This window comes from Rhinolophus ferrumequinum (genome assembly GCF_004115265.2).
Source record: "Rhinolophus ferrumequinum isolate MPI-CBG mRhiFer1 chromosome 15 unlocalized genomic scaffold, mRhiFer1_v1.p scaffold_54_arrow_ctg1_1, whole genome shotgun sequence".
Taxonomy (NCBI): Eukaryota; Metazoa; Chordata; class Mammalia; order Chiroptera; family Rhinolophidae; genus Rhinolophus; species Rhinolophus ferrumequinum.
In genome coordinates this window covers 2,630,592-2,649,169 of record NW_022680357.1, presented here as the reverse complement: position 1 = coordinate 2,649,169, position 18,578 = coordinate 2,630,592, and the positions used below count along the sequence as shown (strand labels likewise).

General features: G+C 62.4%; 2 protein-coding genes and 1 long non-coding RNA gene across 4 annotated transcripts; 2 read left to right on the top strand and 1 right to left on the bottom strand.

Annotated features, from left to right (window-relative positions):
- The first annotated feature begins 770 nt into the window (after nucleotides 1-770).
- On the top strand, nucleotides 771-12,797 carry FBXL16 (F-box and leucine rich repeat protein 16). Of its 2 annotated transcripts, none has more exons than XM_033101960.1 (6): nucleotides 771-1,042; nucleotides 7,807-8,465; nucleotides 9,243-9,751; nucleotides 10,063-10,147; nucleotides 10,502-10,565; nucleotides 10,836-12,797. In XM_033101960.1, exons 2-6 carry the CDS (start codon nucleotides 7,821-7,823, stop codon nucleotides 10,982-10,984), a joined length of 1,452 nt encoding a protein of 483 aa, XP_032957851.1. In that variant the 5' UTR covers nucleotides 771-1,042; nucleotides 7,807-7,820; the 3' UTR covers nucleotides 10,985-12,797. The 2 variants fall into 2 exon arrangements, with proteins under 2 accessions (XP_032957851.1, XP_032957850.1); XM_033101959.1 differs by having other exon boundaries at nucleotides 772-1,037.
- LOC117019802 (uncharacterized) lies at nucleotides 12,554-13,324 on the bottom strand. The gene is made up of 2 exons (XR_004422561.1): nucleotides 13,195-13,324; nucleotides 12,554-13,033 (listed from the first exon to the last, which is right to left on the bottom strand). It is a non-coding gene; the product is annotated as an uncharacterized LOC117019802 (long non-coding RNA).
- Nucleotides 13,318-18,549, top strand: WDR24 (WD repeat domain 24). The gene is made up of 8 exons (XM_033101958.1): nucleotides 13,318-14,444; nucleotides 15,492-15,669; nucleotides 15,821-16,493; nucleotides 17,067-17,185; nucleotides 17,262-17,383; nucleotides 17,481-17,585; nucleotides 17,665-18,005; nucleotides 18,131-18,549. The coding sequence occupies exons 1-8, from the start codon at nucleotides 13,964-13,966 to the stop codon at nucleotides 18,482-18,484; spliced, it is 2,373 nt and encodes a 790-aa protein (XP_032957849.1). The 5' UTR covers nucleotides 13,318-13,963; the 3' UTR covers nucleotides 18,485-18,549.
- The last annotated feature ends 29 nt before the right edge of the window (nucleotides 18,550-18,578 follow it).

Sequence of the window (18,578 nt, the reverse complement as noted above, 5' to 3'; positions counted from 1 at the left end):
CAGGTCACCATCATGTGGCCCTCTTGAACTTTCATCACTCTCAAAATAGTCACTCTCTGAAGGGATTTGTTGGTCACTTGTTTCTCAGTTCTGCGGAGGGGGGCTGTCCCCCACCGAGGGGTGTTCCTGGAACTGGCACCCAGCAGGTGCCCAAGAAATGTGAGGTCCTTGACAGAGCAGGGCGGGAATGGGGAGGGTCGGACCATTCTCGCCCCCGCAGGTGACAGCCGAGGGCTGGGACGCAAGGGGCCAGCCCGGAGCCCCATAAAACCGCGCGCACCCCTACGCCAACCGCCGGCGCCAAACGGCTCGAGTCCTCTTTGCCCGGCAGGATTTGGGGTCCCCACCGCTCCGCGGAGTCAGGGCTCGCTCCAGGCCCGCTCCCTCTCCTGTCCTCTTCTGCCCTCCCCTCCCGTCCCCGCGCAGCCGCGCGCCCGGGTTTGTTATTGTGAGGGCGCCCGCGGCGAAGAGGGGGGCGGGGCGCATGCTGGGGCTGGCGCGTGCCCGTGGGCGCCGCGGCGGGAGCGCGCTGTGCGCGCGGCAGGGCGGGGCAGGAGAGGCGGGGCTCGGCATCCTCGGCGCCCCCGCTCGGGCTCCCCAACCCGGATTGGCTCCCGACGCCGGGAGCGCGCGAGGGCGCGGCGCGTAGTGCCAGGCGGGGGGCGCGCGCGGCGCCGCCGGCGGCCGCGGAGGAGCGCAGGGAGGAGGGCGGAGGAGGAGGAGCGCCGGGAGGAGGGCGAGGGGAGGGAGGAGGCGCCCGCCGGCTCCCTGCAAAGCGGCCTTATTTACCTGGGCACAGCCTCAGCCTCCCCGGTGGGAGGCTCGGGGTGGCCAATCCTCTCCCACCGGGGAGCTCCTCTCGGGGCGCGGCCGAGGGGGCCGCCAGGCCCCAGCGCTGGGCGCGGGGCGCGGCCGGGCCCTGCTGGCCAGGCCAGCACCTCGGCCGCCTCCCCGCTTCGTCGGCGCCCATGCCGGGCTCCCCATGACGGGAGGACGCCCGGTGAACAGCGTGGCATGAGCCAGGAGCCCGGGCTGAGGTAAGGTGTGTGCTCTGGGTTTGGCTGCGGGGCCGGGAGGGGCCAGGCTACGCCACCGCGGCGGGTGGCCACAATGAGGAGGGGACGGAGAGGGGCTTGGGACAGCGCCTCTGCCACCCCCAGCGGGCTTATGTAACCGTAGCCCCTTCCCTGGCTGTGGCCACTGGGCCTCAGGCCCTGCCAGGCCTTCCCATAGCCCCTTATCCCCGTGGAGGGCCTGGTCAAGGCCCACTCCCCATGGCAACTGGACGAGGACTGGGTTGGGGGGGCGCCACCTGACAGTGTACCCGTGGAAGGGGAATTGCAGGCCCCCAGCCCACCTGGCTGGGTGACGTCCTGGACCATCACTGAGCTCTGGGCCCTCCACCTCAGCACCACAAGCCCCTGGGCCTATGAGAGAGGTGTTAGATACAGCTACGCTCCAGGCGGAGCCATGTGGACGGGTGGCTGGAGGGCCTGTCTGCCCCTGGACACGTTCTGGCAGGGCCTGTATGGAGCTGCCACAGTGGGAGGATGAGGGGAAGGGAGGGGTTGGACATGTGCCTGGTTCTGGAGGAGGGGTCAGGCCTTGGCCAAGGCTGGAGGGCCTCAGAAGGGGAAGTGGGCACCCTGAGACTTGCTGGGGAGGGGGCCTGTACTCCTGGAGTTGGAGTGGGTAGAGAGAGTCACGCACCCGGAATCACCCCAGAAGGAGAGAAGGCCTGGCTATTGGAGCTTTAGGGAGCCGGTGGCCCAGTGGCCACTCCTCCAGCCCCTCCCTGTCTCTGCACAGGAAGCCTTCCCTCCATGGAGAGAGCAGATGGTGGATGCCACCCAACCTGCCCCCTCCATCAGGCCCCTCCTCACACCCGGCACCTCCTACAGCCCAGTGACCAGGGTCAGCTCAGGCCTTCCTGATGACAGGCAGGGCACAGGGCCCCTTCTTCCACCAACTCCTTTGAGGGCTGCTGGGCAGCAGCCTTGGCGCAGAAGCCCTGGGCTGGCCTGGGCCCCTGAGAGGTTTTGGGTCCCCCAGGCCAGGCCATATGCCTGATGGAGACCCATTGGTTCAGTAGGAGGTGGCCACATGGCTGGACCAGAGCTGTCTGGAGAGGGGGGAAAGTTAAGCCTCAGTCGTAAACATGGGCAGTGCAGGGTGGGCTGTCCAGGCCTCAGGGGACCCCGGGACTCAGCTGCCCCAGTGCCTGCCGCCTCTACTACCTGGCTCCCTCCTTCCCTCACTTGTCAGCACCTCTAACACTGGGGGGTTCATGGGACAGACACCACCATCCGGCTCACGCCCACTTCCAGGGCACTTGAGCGAGTCCTGTCTCCCACTGATGAGATGGAAACAAGTGGCCACGAGGTGGGGGGAACCTGGACCCCCTGAGACAGCTGGGCCCAGGCGGGCCTGCAATGCTGAAAGCCAGGGAAACATCTCACCCCGAGGTGGGGGAAGGGGCTGTGCTGTGGCCCACAGCCCTGTCTCCTCACACGTGGGGGGGTCACTGCTGTGTCTCAGAGGCTGGCATGGGGCAGGAGTGGAGGTGGCCATGAAGGAAGGTTTGTGCGTGGCCCAGAACCTTCCCCACTGGTGGACTAGAGAGGCTTCAACCAGACCAGCTTCAGAAGGTGGGCTCAAGCCACCTTCCCCAACAGTGCAGGAACGAGGGAGAGGGATTGAGGCAGCTGCCCAAAGCAGCGGTCACGAGATGCCCCAGGCCTCGGCCTTGGGGAGCTCCGGTCCTTCAAAGCAGAGGAGCCAGGATGAGGCCTGGGACCCCACATCTGCCCCCCAAGGTAACCAGTCCTACCTGGCTGAGGTGCCCTGAGCTCGGCCAAAAGACTGTGCTGGAGCACGAACTTGCGTCTCTTGAAGCCATGTGCTCCCTTCCCAGAGCCCCTCGTGCACGGGTGGGGCAGCCTGCATCCCAGCAGCATCTCCGAGCTGGGGGAGACAGGGGAGTGCTGCTGCTGGGACATGTGCAAAGTGGCAGGGATGTGAATGTGCCTGAGTCACGGGGCTTGTCATGGAGTGTGTCAGCTCGCTCCGTGTCCCCAATCCCAAGCTGCCCTGGTAATCACCCATGCCCCCGGGGCCGCCACCACAGATCAACGTGTATGAGTTTTAATGGCTATCCGTGTACTGCCCAGCTCCAGGGCCCTCAGCAGGCAGGGGAAACTGGTCAGTACAGGTTTTCCTGGGGCCAGGAACACCCCCGCCCAGCATCCAGGGCAGGCTGCGTCAGATGGAGGCATCAAAGATGGAGGAAGAGACCTCCAAGGTGGTGGCCATGAGGGGTTGAGGGTTTCCTGGGAATGAGCAGTCCCAAAGAGTGTCCCAGTGGTGGACATGCAGCTTGCAGCCTCTGGTAGGAGAGCAGGGGTGACGGGACAATGGTGGCAGAGACCACCAGCTCAGGGGTCCAGGCTGTGAAGACACAGGTGACAGAAGAAGCAGAACAGGACAGAGAAAGGAGGCCACAGAAGGTGCGCCTGGCCAGAGGCAGGCCAGCTGGGGGCCCCAGGTTGCCCTGTGGCCCCATGTGCCCAGCTTGGGCTTCGGGAGTCAGACAGATGGGGGTCTTGGGGTCAAATCCCAGCTTTGTGTAACTTCTGAAAATTCACTGAGACCTGCTTTCCCCACCATGGTCAGACAGTGTGTGAAGGGCTCAGACCAGCAGTGAGGGGTGTGGTGCTGGGAAGAGCTGGACCCCCTGCTTCCCTCCCTCCTGGGGGTATCTGGCCCCTTCCCCTTCAGGTCTGGCCAGATTGCGGGCAAAGGTAGCCAGCTTCCTTACCCTGCGGCGTCCAAGGGGAGTCTCAGCCAAAACGGAGACACGCGCTATCGTCTTCCCATGGGTCTGAATAACTGCAGGGCCCACCCCAAGCCCTGCAGTCTTGGGGGCCTTCTCAGAGACTCTGGCACCAACCCAACTCCAGTGGCCACTGAACTCTGTCACGACCGGGATTAACGAATTGAGCTGCAGCTCCCTCACTGACCGTCTTCCTGTTAATCTGCCCTCTCCTCCATCAAGCCTCATGGGCCGCAGGCAGCCACACTCCTTTCTGCATGACCCTGCTAACTGGACTGCCATCATTCATTCATTCATTCATTCATTCATTTAGCAAGCACTGAGAAGCCCCTAAACCATGATGCTGTCTGTCCTCAAGGAGTCCCCAATCAAGGGGATAGGCTGACAGGTAGACAGTGATGAAAGCCCAAATGATGACTGAGCCCCTGGAGGTGTTTTCTCAGTGCTGGAGGTCCCCAGGGGGAGGCAGGGGCAGCACTCACACCAAAGGGTGTAAGAGAAGGAAATTGCAGGGTTAAGGAGCAGGGAGACCAGCTGAGCAAGCAGGGGGCCAGCATGTGCCCCGGCAGAGATGGGGAGGGGAGGAGGAAGGCAGGACAGGGTCCAGGGCTGGGGAGGGGCCAGAAGTGAGGCCCCCTGGGACTAGTGACGACCTGCAGAAGAGACAGCTCCTTATGAAGCTCCAACATGGCCATCTGCAGACTGTCAGCCTAGAAGTCGCCAAATGCTGGAGGCCTCCCAGGAGCCCCCAGGACCCCAGCACGTGCCCTAGGTCCACTCTGGTCCCCATGCTTCACAGTGAGTCTGCGAGGGAAACACAGAAGCTCTCGCACGTGGTACCCTGATGCAGCTCTGGCTCAGGCTGATGGGGACAACTAAAGTAGTGGCCACCATCTCCCTCCTTCTCCTAGCGTGAGCCCAGGCGCCTCAAGCCCCCGCAGCCTATCCTGGGAGGGGACCTTTTCCAGAATTCCACTCCACGTGAGGAACAACCCACCAGGGCTGAGTCGGACAACAGTGCAAGCGTGGCCATCTTTTTTTAAAAACCCCTTTTCCCGGCATTAGCTCCTGGTGTTTATCCCTTAAGGGGGAAGCAGCCCCCAGCAGACTGGCAGCTGCCCTTAACCCCTCCTGGCAGGAGATGCCAAGCCCACTGGGTGCAGTCGGGTACCAGGTGGGTGGGTGAGACCAGCGCCAGGCAGAGGGGCCCTTGTCCCAGCCCCCCAGGGACCTCTTGCCTAACTGGCAGGAAGACCCATCTCTCACCCTGAGCTCACTTTTCTCCCAAAGCCCTGGCTCTTTGGTCAAGGTGCGCTGTTTCCAGTTTTGAGCTACAGAGCAGGGGATTCTCCAGCTGGGTCAATGAGCCTGGAGTGTGAGGAGCAGCTGAAGCCCAGCAGGACCATGGGCAAGGTTGGGGAGCAGCAGGGCCGGCTCTGTGGGAGGCAGCTCCAATCCGGGGGTGGGGGGAGGGCGTGGAAAGGGCTGACTGACAGGCAGGGTGGTGCCTTTTGGCCAGGGATGGGGTGTGGGGTGAGGAGCAGCCAGGCCTCAGACACTCTCCCCGGGCTAATGAGGGGCATCCTCAGCCTGGCCCCTCCCTCCCTCTCTCCCAGGGTCTGGCTTGTTTTCACCAGCTCCACCCTGAGGCCTGAAGGGTGACGATGGGACTGTGGGCGTGTGCAAATGTGAGCTCCAGTGGGGGCGAGAAGGGAGCCTCGCAGTTGCCCGGGGCATCCACGTGCATCTCCCTCCTCCCCAACTCAGGCGCTCCACGTGCACACCCATTGCTGGGAGCATTTGCAATCTAAATCCGCACTGCTCTTAAGTTATTTCTCCCCTGGTGCCACCTCCGCCGCCTCCGCGGGATCTTAGACGAACAGGGCGGCTTCTCTTCTCCCCTGCACCAGCCCCCACCCGCCTCCAGGGCCCCTCCCTGCTAAGATGGGTTTGCCAGATCCGTTCTCCACCCCACACACCACCAGCCGCTGTCCGCGGTGGAGGCGGCCGTGCCTGGCCTCCGAGCACGCGCACAGCGGCTGGCGCGCGGTGGGGTGGGGGGAGCGCTGTCCATGGTGCTGCGCGCCGAGCGCCTAGCCGGCCGCTCCAGGTCTGTGGGCGGCGCGCCCTGAGCCGGGAAATCTTCATACCCCGTTTTGGGCACACAGAAGATATTAAGGCTGGGGCTGCCTCTCTCTACCCAGCAGCCCACAGGAGGGTATTGCGGGGACAACCTCTCCCTTGGACACAGAAGTGGGGGCCAGTTGTGGGCTTTATCCTGTCCCTCCAAGAGACACTGCTGGCCACTATAGTCCCCTACCTCCTGTACTGGTAAACCAACTCCTTGGAGCCTCAGGTTCCTAATTAATCTGAAAACAGGGGTAACAGTAGTGGCCACCCCTTCTCCCCCCAGGGTTGCTGTGAGGTAGAAATCCATGATTATCCCAGTGGGCAAGCGGCAGATGTTATGGGTGTCTTGTATCAGCCCATGTGAGGTCATGAGCTGCAGTGAGGGGGCCTCCCCTGGGAAGGGAACGCCCAGGGTGGACTGCCAGCCTAGGGGCTCATTGCTGCCAGGGCAGGAAGGCTTTGGGACCAAAAGCTGGGTTGGCAGCCATGAGGGCCACATGTCCCAGGTCTGCGCCCCCTCCCTAGACATGGAATGCTGGCAAGGGTTGTCCTGTTCAGGGTTTAGAAGCAATGGAGGGGTGTGTGTGTGGGGTGCTAGAAAGAGCAGGGAAGGACTGCCCACTCACCTCCCAGGGAATACTGTCCCCTCCTCCTTGGGCAGGCCATGGGGCTCAGAAACAACTTTCCAAGTGCTCGCTGTGACCTGTGCACTACGCTTAGCCCTTTGCACGTGCTGTTCCATGATGGGGGTATCGTCACCTCCCAGGATTCAAAGTAAGGAAAGTGAGGCTTGGAGAAGGGAAGGCCTCGCCCAGGCCGCATAGCCAGGGTAGGGCTTGTTTTGAGTCCAGAGTGTGTGACCTGGAGCGTGTGGGTGAGAGCCCTCCCGGATGCTCCTCACTGGATGTCCAGTGTGGGTGGGCAGATACGGAATGTTGAAGAGGGTGGCACTGTGAGGGTCCCACTGCCCCTTCTCTCCAGGCCCGTCTGTGCCAGTGCCCCCTGCCACACATTCACAGTCTTGGAGGCCTGAGAAACGGGGCCAGGTGGTCTCATCCCAACCCTGGGGGGGGGGGGGACTCCTTTCATATAGCCTTCCATAGCCAGCTCTGGCCCAAGCCTTGGTTCTGCCACTGACTATGACCTCAGGCAAGCAATTCACGCTGCCTCAGCCTTAGTTTCCTCATCTGTTCAATGGGTGCACTCACCACAGCATCATCCTCAGTGGGTTAGGGGGTGGATTAAAGAGACAGTTGTGTTCAGGGCTCACTGCTGGCATCACGGGAAACACTGGGGAGACAACTGCCCTTTCTTTGGGTAGATTCTGGGCCACGGAACCTACTGTAGAGTACTGGCAGGAAAGCCTACTGAGCAAGCAGGGGGACCAGCATGTGCCAGGTACTCGAATCACTCCAGAGAGCTATGCTGGCATCCCACAGTGGAGGGGCCAGAGACTGCCCCAATCCTGTCCCTCAGTTCCACAGCACCTGCGCAGCGGAGGCTGGCCTGGAAGGCACTGATGTGGGCATTAGGGTAGCAAAGGGAAAGGGAGCAGTCACAAGCGAGTGTCTGTCATCACTTCTGTTCTCTCATCTGTAAATTAGAAACCCTAGTACCTAGGTGTAGAAGAATTCCGTGAGTGGGTGCAGGTCGAGCTCAGTGCCTACAGGTGCTCAGGGGTCAGCCCTGTCCTGTTGCTGCTCAGTCAGAGGAAGGCTTGTACTCAGAGCCTTTCTGGGAGTGCTGTGGGAGGGGAAGTCCAGGGGTAGGAAGGGGCCCAGCTCTGCTCCGCCTTCCAGGAGAGAACACAGAACTCACTCCCCACTCTGGGCCTCTGTCTGCAGAGTGAGCGAGGAAGATGTCCAGCCCTGGAGTCAACGGCGACCCCAAGCCCCCATGCTTGCCTCGAAATGGCCTGGTGAAGCTACCAGGCCAGCCCAACGGCCTGGGCACAGCCAGCATCACCAAGGGCACGCCAGCTGCCAAGAACCGCCCCTGCCAGCCTCTGCCCCCACCCACCCTTCCACCACCCAGCCTGGCTACTCCAATGCCTCGGGCTGCTCTGGCTGGGGGCCTGTGCCCCCCGGCAGGGCTCCCCCTTGGTGGACCAGCCTCAGCCCCGGTGCCCGGGCCCCCAGTAGAGCGGCCACCGCTGGCCACAGACGAAAAGATCCTCAATGGCCTTTTCTGGTACTTCTCAGCCTGCGAGAAGTGTGTGCTGGCCCAGGTGTGCAAGGCCTGGAGGCGTGTGCTCTACCAGCCCAAGTTCTGGGTGGGCCTCACACCTGTGCTGCACGCCAAGGAGCTCTACAATGTGCTGCCTGGTGGTGAGAAGGAGTTCGTGAACCTGCAGGGCTTTGCTGCACGTGGCTTTGAGGGCTTCTGCCTGGTTGGTGTCTCTGACCTGGACATCTGTGAGTTCATTGACAACTATGCCCTCTCCAAGAAGGGTGTCAAGGCCATGAGCCTCAAGCGCTCCACCATCACTGACGCCGGCTTGGAGGTGTGTCCCCCTGCTGGCTCAAAAAGGACAGGGATGGGGGATGGCCAGGAACAGCAATGGAGCAGATGCAAGGGAGGGGGGAGGTGGGGAGTGGCCCCTGGAGGAAGCTCGGCACACAAGGAGCAATGTAGCTGAAGGCTGTGCCAGTGCCCGGAGGGGGGCTGTGGCTTTGGGGCGGGGGGCAGAACTGGCTACATAATTTGAGCAACCCAGTCCAAGATGAAAATGCAGGTCCCTTGTTCAGAGATGATTAAGAATTTCAAGACAGTGACAACAAAGTAGTTGATTAAGTGTGGGGCCCTTCTGAGCACGGGCCCTGCACGCCAGGGAAGCTGGCCTTGGATGGGGAGGACACTAGAGGTGGCGGCAGCAGGGGCAAAGGTCAGAGGAGCAGCTGTGCCGGTGGGCTCTTCCCCAGGACCCCGACTCTAAACAAATCATCAACACCAACTGCTCCAGGCACCTGCTGGGGCCAGGCCCTGGGCTCCCAGTTCCCCTGTGCCCTGCCTCCTCTTTTAGGGTGTAGTTGAGGTGTAACAGACACACTGTAAAGAGCACTTGTTCGAGAGTACAGCTCGATGCTTGTTTACACTCATCTACACTCTGGAGAACTCCGCTTCCTGCCTCAGTGGGCTTGTTCTGCCCTGTCTCCTACTCTCCTCAGCACAACCTGCAGGGAGGGACACGCCCAGGGAACCGATTTCACAGTGTAGGCTTTCACAGTGGCAGGGGCAGTGGTGAGGTCTGGCCTCCTGACCCCGAACCTGCTGCCAACAGGTAATGCTGGAACAGATGCAGGGTGTGGTGCGCCTTGAGTTGTCCGGCTGCAATGACTTCACGGAGGCGGGGCTGTGGTCCAGCCTGAGCGCACGCATCACCTCGCTGAGCGTGAGTGACTGCATCAATGTGGCAGACGATGCCATCGCGGCCATCTCGCAGCTGCTGCCCAACCTGGCAGAGCTGAGCTTGCAGGCCTACCATGTGACAGACACGGCGCTGGCCTACTTCACAGCGCGCCAGGGCCACAGCACACACACGCTGCGCCTGCTCTCCTGCTGGGAGATCACCAACCACGGCGTGGTCAACGTGGTGCACAGCCTGCCCAACCTCACCGCGCTCAGCCTTTCTGGCTGCTCTAAAGTTACTGATGATGGCGTGGAGCTTGTGGCGGAGAACCTGCGCAAGCTCCGCAGCCTCGACCTCTCCTGGTGCCCACGCATCACCGACATGGCGCTGGAGTACGTGGCCTGCGACCTGCACCGCCTGGAGGAGCTAGTGCTGGACAGGTGTGTGTATCCCCCACCCGCAGGCTGTGGAGGGCAGGACCAGACGAGGCTGGGTGGACCTTCTGAGCAGGGAACTAGTGGACAGGCCTGTAGGTAGAGTGGGGCTGCAGCGTGGGAGGAGAGCGGGTTGCGGGGCGGGGCCCTCAAAACACGGGTCTAGTGTGGGTGACGCAAAGGAAAGAGCTATTATGAGTGGGGCAGGGGGTGAGTTCACGCCAGAGGCACTTCCGGGAAAAGGAGGAAGGGGTCGGAGCTGAGGAGCAGGGCAATATGTTTTGAAGTTGGGCACCCCCTCTCTGTTGCAACCACAGGTGTGTACGCATCACCGACACTGGCCTCAGCTACTTGTCCACAATGTCGTCCCTACGCAGCCTCTACCTGAGATGGTGCTGCCAGGTATCGATCCTGCACGCCTCCGGAGATCGGGGAGTAGTCAGGGGAGGTGGTGAGGCGCGGGGAAGCTCCCCGCCCAAACAGTCCTCTGACCCGCTCCCGGCCCACTCAGATCCTGAGTGGAAGTCTGGGATCCTTCCACACCCAGCGGCCGACCTAAGTGGAGCGCGCGTTGTCCCAACGCCCTCACCCTGGCACTCCCCAAAGACCTTCTGGCTCCGTGGGGAGCTGAGAAACCCCCGTTTTGAACCCCGCTCCCTGCCCCTCCAGCAGCTCCAGGCCTGCGGCCTGACCCCAAGAGTGGGCTCCTACAGGGCGCGAGCGGAATTAGTTAACTCGCCCCGCCCTCCCGCCCAGGTGCAGGACTTCGGCCTGAAGCACCTCCTGGCTATGAGGAGTTTGCGTCTCCTGTCTCTGGCAGGTGAGACCCCCCTGCCGCCCGCCTTGACAGTGACCACCCCGCCACACGCACACCTAGTCCGTCTCCACCAGCCTTGCAGGGTCCCCTGTGCGTATTCATACCTGGGGCTGCCTCGCTGTGTCCCCGGTGCAGGTCGGAGGAGGGAGACGCGGGGCAGGATCTAGCCCTGGCCTGGCCCCGCCCATCCTCTGCTTGCCCCGCCCCACAGCCCCGCCCCTCTCCCCGCGCTGTCGGGCCGCGCCCCCTCAGCCGCCGCCATGCTCCCCGCAGGCTGTCCGCTGCTGACCACCACGGGCCTCTCGGGACTGGTGCAGCTGCAGGAGCTGGAGGAGCTGGAGTTGACCAACTGCCCCGGAGCCACCCCCGAGCTCTTCAAGTACTTCTCGCAGCACCTGCCCCGTTGCCTCGTCATCGAGTAGCGCGGGGGATCCTCGCCCCCGTCGTAGGAACCCGCCACGCTCTGGGCGGGGACACGGGGGCGCCGCTGAGCCCCCTCTCCCGGCCCTGCCCTCAGGGGAGCCCCCACACCCAGCGCGGGAGGCGGGACAAACCGAGGGACAGCCCCGCCCCGCGCCCCATGGCCCCTCCGCTCCTCTCCTGGCCCCGCCTGGGCAGGGAGGGGCGTCGGGCGGGACCAGCCCTACGCACGCACGCACGCACACTCGGGGATTTGTGCATGCCCCTCGTGCCCGCCCTGCACGCCCGCCCTCCACCACGCCGCAGCCGCCTCCATCTTTCGCCCGCCCGCTGGGGGGGGCCAGGCCCGGTCCTGGGGGCACTTTAAGCTCGCCAGATGGCCGCCGCCCTTACCGACTTCCCCGCCGCACCCTGCTCTGTCTCCCGGCTGTTCCCCAATCCCGGGCAGGGCCCTGGGGGATTGAGGGGGGCTGGGTACCCCAGAAGACAGGGACCCAGAAGAGCCCCATGGGCTGTCGGCGTCTTCCACCGACCGCATCGCGCCTGCAGCCCTCCAAGGGTTGCGAAGGGAAACAGGCCGCCGCTAAAGCCATGGCCCTCTGAGGAGCCCAAGTCCCACTCGCCCTTCCCCCACCCCATGCCAGCCTGACCCAACCTCCCGTCTTCATTGCCAGTGTGAAGCAGTCCCCTGCTCACCCCACCCCCACCCGCAGGCCTACAAGTCCTTGGGCCCTGGCCAAGCTGGGGCAGAATTGGGTTGGGAGATGGGCAGAGTGGATGACAGTGACCTTGGCATAATCAACATTAGCCCACCCACTCCAGTGCACCTCAACCCAGAGGTGGTACAGCTACCTTGTCAGACCCCAAGCTGGAGCGACACTCAGGGCCTGCAGGCCTTGGGAGCAGTCCTGGGTGGAACCTACACTGGAGGCCCTGTAGCCAAGCTGGGCCCAGGCCCCTCAGTGCTACACTTCACCCTGGGCAGGTTTCCATCAGGTGGAAGCTGAAAAACTGGGCCCCAGCCAAGGCTCGGTCAGCATCAGCAAGCAACTCTGATCTTCCAGTGGCCAGCACATCCTCAGCACCGAGGAGGGAGGGCACCTTTCTAGCTGCCCCCCACCCCTCCCCAGCTCCCCAAACCTCTGCTTGCCCAAGTGGGCTCTGACCGTGTTCTGTCCGATCCCAAGACATTCGGAAGTCCTAGGGGATGCTGGCACATCTTGGCAATTGCTGAGGAGGGGGCTGGGACCCCTTTCCATCCCAACCTTGAACCCCCGGAGATATAGCACCCACACCTAATCTTGGGACACCCCCACCCCCATCTGGTTGGAAAAGAGTAACCAGTTTCCAGAGAGCCAGAGAGTGAGAGAATGAGAGAGAGAGGGGGAGAGAGAGAGAGAGAGCGCGCGCGAGAGAAAGAGAGATGCTACTGAAGCAGAGAAACAGTTCAACAGCCCAAAGATCTCTCTGCCCCTGGAGTGCTGGAAGGAGGCTTCCTGGGTTGAGGTGGTCAGGAGCCAGTTTCTTCAGCCCGTCCTCCCCACAGTTCCTTAGTGGGGAGGGGGCAGCTGTCCATTTGTCCAAAGTATTAATGCAACTGAAGCTGTGATATTTCCAACGACTGTAGGAGGAAAATTTAAGGGGAGAGAGGAAAACAAAACCAACCAACCCCTAAAATCATTTTCTTACTGTACATAACGACCTCATTCTCCTGTATATGCGGAAGATATAACCTTATATTTGGTAAGTGTTTCTTGTGCTATTTTATCACGTGACCTGTTTATAAAAATATATATTAAAAAAGTTGTAAAAACACGGGTCCGAGTTGTTTTTGGGTCATCCGATCGTGGCGGGGGAAGGTGTTTCTGCCCTGAGGGGCTGGAAGGGATGGAGGCGGCCGTGGATGGAGGTGCGCCGGGAGAGGGCAGAGGCCAGGAGTTTGGGATTTATTCACAGCGTGGCGGGGAGCTCTGGGGCGCCTTAGTCCGGAGTGCAGATCACGGGGAACGTGGGACCCGGGGAAAGCCGTTAGGAAAACCGGCTCCTGGGGTCTAGAGGAGAGGAAGGAGGTGAAGACGATTGGAGGGACTCGGAACTCGTTTAGGGATGCACAGACTTGCTGACGGACTTCGGGGGAAAGACGAGCACTGGTATTAAAATGACGAGACAAAAGAGACCAACCAACAAGGCGGAACCGAGGGAGGCCCTTTACCTCAGTCCTGAACCAAAACTCCACCTCCACCCGTGCAGCTCCGTGATCCGGAACTTTCGCCGAGCAGCTGACCAGAACACGACCACTTCCGGGGACGGGCGGGAAAGAGAAGGGCTGCTTCCGGCGCGGCGGTTCCGGCCCGCCCCGGCCGGTGAATTTCGCTAAGTGGTTCCGGTGCTCGCGAAGGAAGAGGCTCGTGCGGCTCCTCTGGCTCTGTTCCCGCTGCCTTCGCAACCTCCACGCGGCCTGTGTCTCCTGCCTCGCGTCCCTCCAGACCCTTCAGGCTCCTTAAACAGCTCGGTCCTTGAAGTCCCTCTGTGTCCCCCGCGCCCCTCTAGCCCATCCCCGGAAGCCCCGGGGCCGACTGTGTGGGTGGTAGTAACCACCTCGCTTCTTTGCCGGGATTGAGTGACAGGAGGTCCAGTGCCTGCCCAGATCTGACTGTTGGGGGATGGAAAGGGGACCTGGGCTGGGGACTGACCAGGTGGAGTCTTCCCCAGAAGTGAGACATTGATGGGACTGACCAGCCCCAGGGCACCTACAGCGCCTTCGGACCCGCCAGGCAGGGTAATGGAACTTGCCTATGGGACTGATTGATTAACTGTGGACTGGCCTGGACTGGCTCACCAAGACTGACTAGTCCAGACCTAGCCAGTTTTGGGGGGTCCAACCAGGGTAAAGAGTCTGAGCTGGCAGCATCCCCACACACACAGCGGCTGAGAAGGCCAGCCAACGTCACTGACCTCCTGTCCCCACCATCTGTGCAGCCATGGAGAAGATGTCTCGCGTGACCACAGCTTTGGGTGGCAGTGCGCTAACAGGCCACACCATGCACTGCCATCTGGACGCACCGGCCAATGCCATCAGTGTGTGCCGAGATGCGGCCCAGGTGGTCGTGGCGGGTCGCAGCATCTTCAAGATCTATGCCATCGAGGAGGAACAGTTTGTGGAGAAGCTGAACCTGCGTGTGGGCCGCAAGCCCTCGCTCAACCTGAGCTGTGCCGATGTTGTCTGGCACCAGATGGACGAGAACCTGCTGGCCACAGCGGCTACCAATGGTGTGGTGGTCACGTGGAACCTGGGCCGGCCGTCCCGCAACAAGCAGGACCAGCTGTTCACAGAGCATAAGCGCACGGTGAACAAAGTCTGCTTCCACCCCTCTGAGGCCCACGTGCTGCTCAGTGGCTCCCAGGATGGCTTCATGAAGTGCTTTGACCTCCGCAAGAAAGACTCTGTCAGCACCTTCTCAGGTGAGGCCCTCAGAGGCCGGTTAGGCAGGTGTGCGCGCACCTTTGCAGGCAGCTGGCTTGTCCAGGCAAGCTGAGAAATCGTGCATCAAAGGCCCTCACATATGCTCTCAAAGGGCTTCCTGAAGGAGGGGCCAGCTTAGTGGGCACTGGAAGCGTGGGTAGGGGTCAGCAGGGAAGGGACAGGGGCAGGCCTGGTTGAGGTGTGAGGGGTACTTGGAGTGGGGCAGCACGAGTTAAGGCTGGGTATGAGATGAGGGGGAGGACAGAGCCTGGAGGCCACAGCCAACCTGGAGAGTTGAGCAGACGGTTACCTCGCTGCCTCATCCTCCCTTGCCTCAGAACTGCAGGTGGCCTCATTGTAGGAAGTCCACTGGGACCTCCAGGGTCCTTGGTCCAGGGATGCAGAGGAGATGGGGTTCACTTATTGGTCACCCTATGAGTCTTTTCCCAGTAGGCCCAGCTCCCTGACAGTGGCCTTCAGCCAGCTCTCCCTTGTCCACTAACCAACTGAAGCACAGGGTAGAGCTTCAGAGGTCTTAAGAGAATTGGGGGACCTCTTAAGACAAACCCTGAGCTACCTGTGCTGGGGGAAAGCCGGACCTGCCCTCAAAGGCTCTTGGTGTGGCAGTTTATGGGGGTGTACTCCAGTCCTCTCAAGGTAAAGAGACTGGGTGGAGGCTGAGGCACCCGCATCCCTCAGAGACCTCAGGACCCCCCCAGGAGAGTATGGCCCAGTGAGGCTCCTGTTCACCCAGTGCTAATCCCCAGTCTTGAAGCTGGGGTACAGCTTTGCACAAAGGCTGACATCAGACAAGAATCCAGGGAAAACTGAGGTCTAGGAGTTTGTGTCAGAGACCACCCAGTGCCTGGTGTCCTGCTTCCTGGCCCAGGCTGTTGTGTCCTCTCCTCGCCCCGTCCGCCCTAGGCAGGCCTTGGCGGGGAGGTCCACAGCCTCTCCAAGGGCTCCACTCTTGGCCACTCTCCCTCCGGGAGCCCCCTCTGGGCTGCCCCCCTCATCTTCTCCCTCCATCGACGTCCTGCCCACAGGCCAGTCTGAGAGCGTGCGGGACGTCCAGTTCAGCATCCGGGACTACTTCACCTTCGCCTCCACCTTCGAGAATGGCAACGTGCAGCTCTGGGACATTCGGCGGCCTGACCGCTGTGAGAGGATGTTCACAGCCCACAATGGGCCCGTCTTCTGCTGTGACTGGCACCCTGACGACAGGTGTGGGGTGGAGTGGGTACAGGGGCAGTGGGGCAGGGTGGGGGGTGGCTCACGGAAGGGCTCTCTCATTGCCTCCAGTCCTGTGAGACAGAGAATGGGGAGCCCTCCCACCCCCAGAGAGGAAACTGAGGACTGCATGGGCCTTCTGTAGGGGCTGGCTGGCCACAGGTGGGCGTGACAAGATGGTGAAGGTCTGGGACATGACCACACACCGCGCCAAGGAGATGCACTGTGTGCAAACCATTGCCTCAGTGGCCAGAGTCAAGTGGCGGCCCGAGTGCCGCCACCACCTGGCCACATGCTCCATGATGGTGGACCACAACATCTACGTGTGGGACGTGCGCAGGCCCTTTGTGCCCGCAGCCATGTTTGAGGAGCATCGCGATGTCACAACAGGCATAGCCTGGCGCCATCCGCATGACCCCTCCTTCCTGCTCTCTGGCTCCAAGGACAGCACGCTGTGCCAGCACCTGTTCCGCGATGCCAGCCAGCCCGTTGAGCGTGCCAACCCCGAGGGCCTCTGCTATGGCCTTTTTGGGGACCTGGCCTTTGCTGCCAAGGAGAGCCTAGTGGCCACCGACTCAGGGCGCAAGCCCTACGCTGGTGATCGGCGCCACCCCATCTTCTTCAAGCGCAAGCTGGACCCTGCCGAGCCCTTCACGGGGCTCGCCTCCAGTGCCCTCAGCGTCTTCGAGATGGAGCCCGGCAGTGGCAGCATGAGCTGGTTTGTGGACACAGCTGAGCGTTATGCCCTGGCTGGCCGGCCACTGGCTGAGCTCTGTGACCACAATGCCAAAGTGGCTCGGGAGCTCGGTCGAAACCAGGTCGGTGGGGCCAGGCTGATGGGGCTCCAGGGGCCATGATCCTGGGGGAGAGGCAGGAGGCTCCAACAACTTGTCCCCAGACCCTGACCTGAGTCAGTGCTCAGCTTGGCCAGTCAGCGCTCAGCTTGGCCACTGCCACCACCAACCCTCACCTGCCCCAATAACTGAGGGTCCCCAGGGCCCCAAAGCAGGGCAACCACCAGTGCCATCTCGGGGTGCAGGTCTGCGGTGTTGTGGAGCTTAAGCTCCCTCTGGCTCATTCTTGCCTTCAGACTTCCTCAGGCATCTGGCCCTGCAGAGGTCCACACTGCGTCTCTCGTCTCTCGTCACCTCCCTGGGCCCCAGGCTCTTTTCCACATTGGCCGCCTCCCACATCTGCTTCCTTCTGTGCCCTGCAGGATGGGATTTTTGTCTTTCCCGTGGGCCTTCGTTGCCTTACCTGGGGTGGGCCAGGACATTGGGTCCCTGGGGCAGTTGAACGCTGAGGGTCTGTGGTTCCATCCAGGCAAAGGGGAGGCCTGCGTGGGGCACCAGGACCTAGAACTCCCATGAGTGACCAGTGCCCCCCCCCAGGTGGCGCAGACGTGGACGATGCTCCGGATGATATACTGCAGCCCCGGCGTGGTGCCCACGACCAACCTCAACCACAGCGTGGGCAAGGGCAGCTCCTGCGGCCTGCCACTCATGAACAGGTAAACCCCTCGCGGTGCGCTCCCCAGAGGGTAGGACTCCTGGAGCTCAGCCACCCATATGCGCTCTCGCCTCCAGTTTTAACCTGAAGGATATGTCCCAAGGCCTGGGCAGTGAGACCCGGCTGGACCGCAGCAAGGGCGACACACGGAGCGACACGGTGCTGCTCGACTCTTCAGCCACGCTCATCACCAATGAGGGTAGGCTGGAGGGAGCACAGGGCGCTGTGTGGGCCTGGGGCAGTCCACAGCAACCCGCCAGTGGAAACCTCTCCTTCCCTCCCTCCCTCGTGGGCAGATAATGAGGAGACCGAGGGCAGCGATGTGCCTGCCGACTACCTGCTGGGCGACGTGGAGGGTGAGGAAGAGGAGTTGTACCTGCTGGATCCAGAACACGCGCACAGTGAGTGGGGGCTGGGAGGGGCGGAGGGGGGAGGTGGGGCCAGAGGCTCAGAGCTTGCCTCCCCGCCCCTGCCTTGCAGCTGAGGAGCCCGAATACGTGCTGCCCCAGGAGGCTTTCCCATTGCGCCACGAGATCGTGGACACCCCACCGGGCCCTGAGCACCTGCAGGACAAGGCCGAGTCGCCCCACGTGAGCGGCAGCGAGGCAGATGCGGCCTCCCTGGCCCCCGTGGACGCCTCCTTCTCGCTCATCTCTGTCTCACACGCGCTCTACGACAGCCGCCTGCCGCCAGACTTCTTCAGTGCCCTGGTGTGTGACATGCTGCGCTTCTATGCTGAGCAGGGCGACGTGCAGATGGCCGTGTCCGTGCTCATCGTCCTGGGTGAACGCGTGCGCAAGGACATTGATGAGCAGACCCAGGTGGGTGACCGGGCCTGGGGGAGGGCATCCCTGCACACCCCACCTGCACCTGCACCCTGCATGCTGGGGTGCAGCCCCTCGGTGCGCCACAGCCCTGGCCCCCCTCACCCCCTTTGCACCACCAGGAGCACTGGTACACGTCCTACATCGACTTGCTGCAGCGCTTCTGCCTCTGGAACGTGTCCAACCAGGTGGTGAAGCTCAGCACCAGCCGTGCCATCAGCTGCCTCAATCAGGCGTCCACCACCCTGCACGTCAACTGCAGCCACTGCAAGCGGCCCATGAGCAGCCGTGGCTGGGTCTGCGACAGGTGCCACCGCTGCGCCAGCATGTGCGCAGTCTGCCACCACGTGGTCAAAGGTCTGTTCGTGTGGTGCCAGGGCTGCAGTCACGGGGGCCACCTGCAGCACATCATGAAGTGGCTGGAGGGCAGCTCCCACTGCCCTGCCGGCTGCGGCCACCTGTGCGAGTACTCATGACCGGCCTGCCGGAGGCAGGAGGGGGACCGGGTTTGTGAACCAAATAAAGGAAGCGGGAGCCACAGTCTGAGGCTGCCTGTCACCGGTCAGTCGC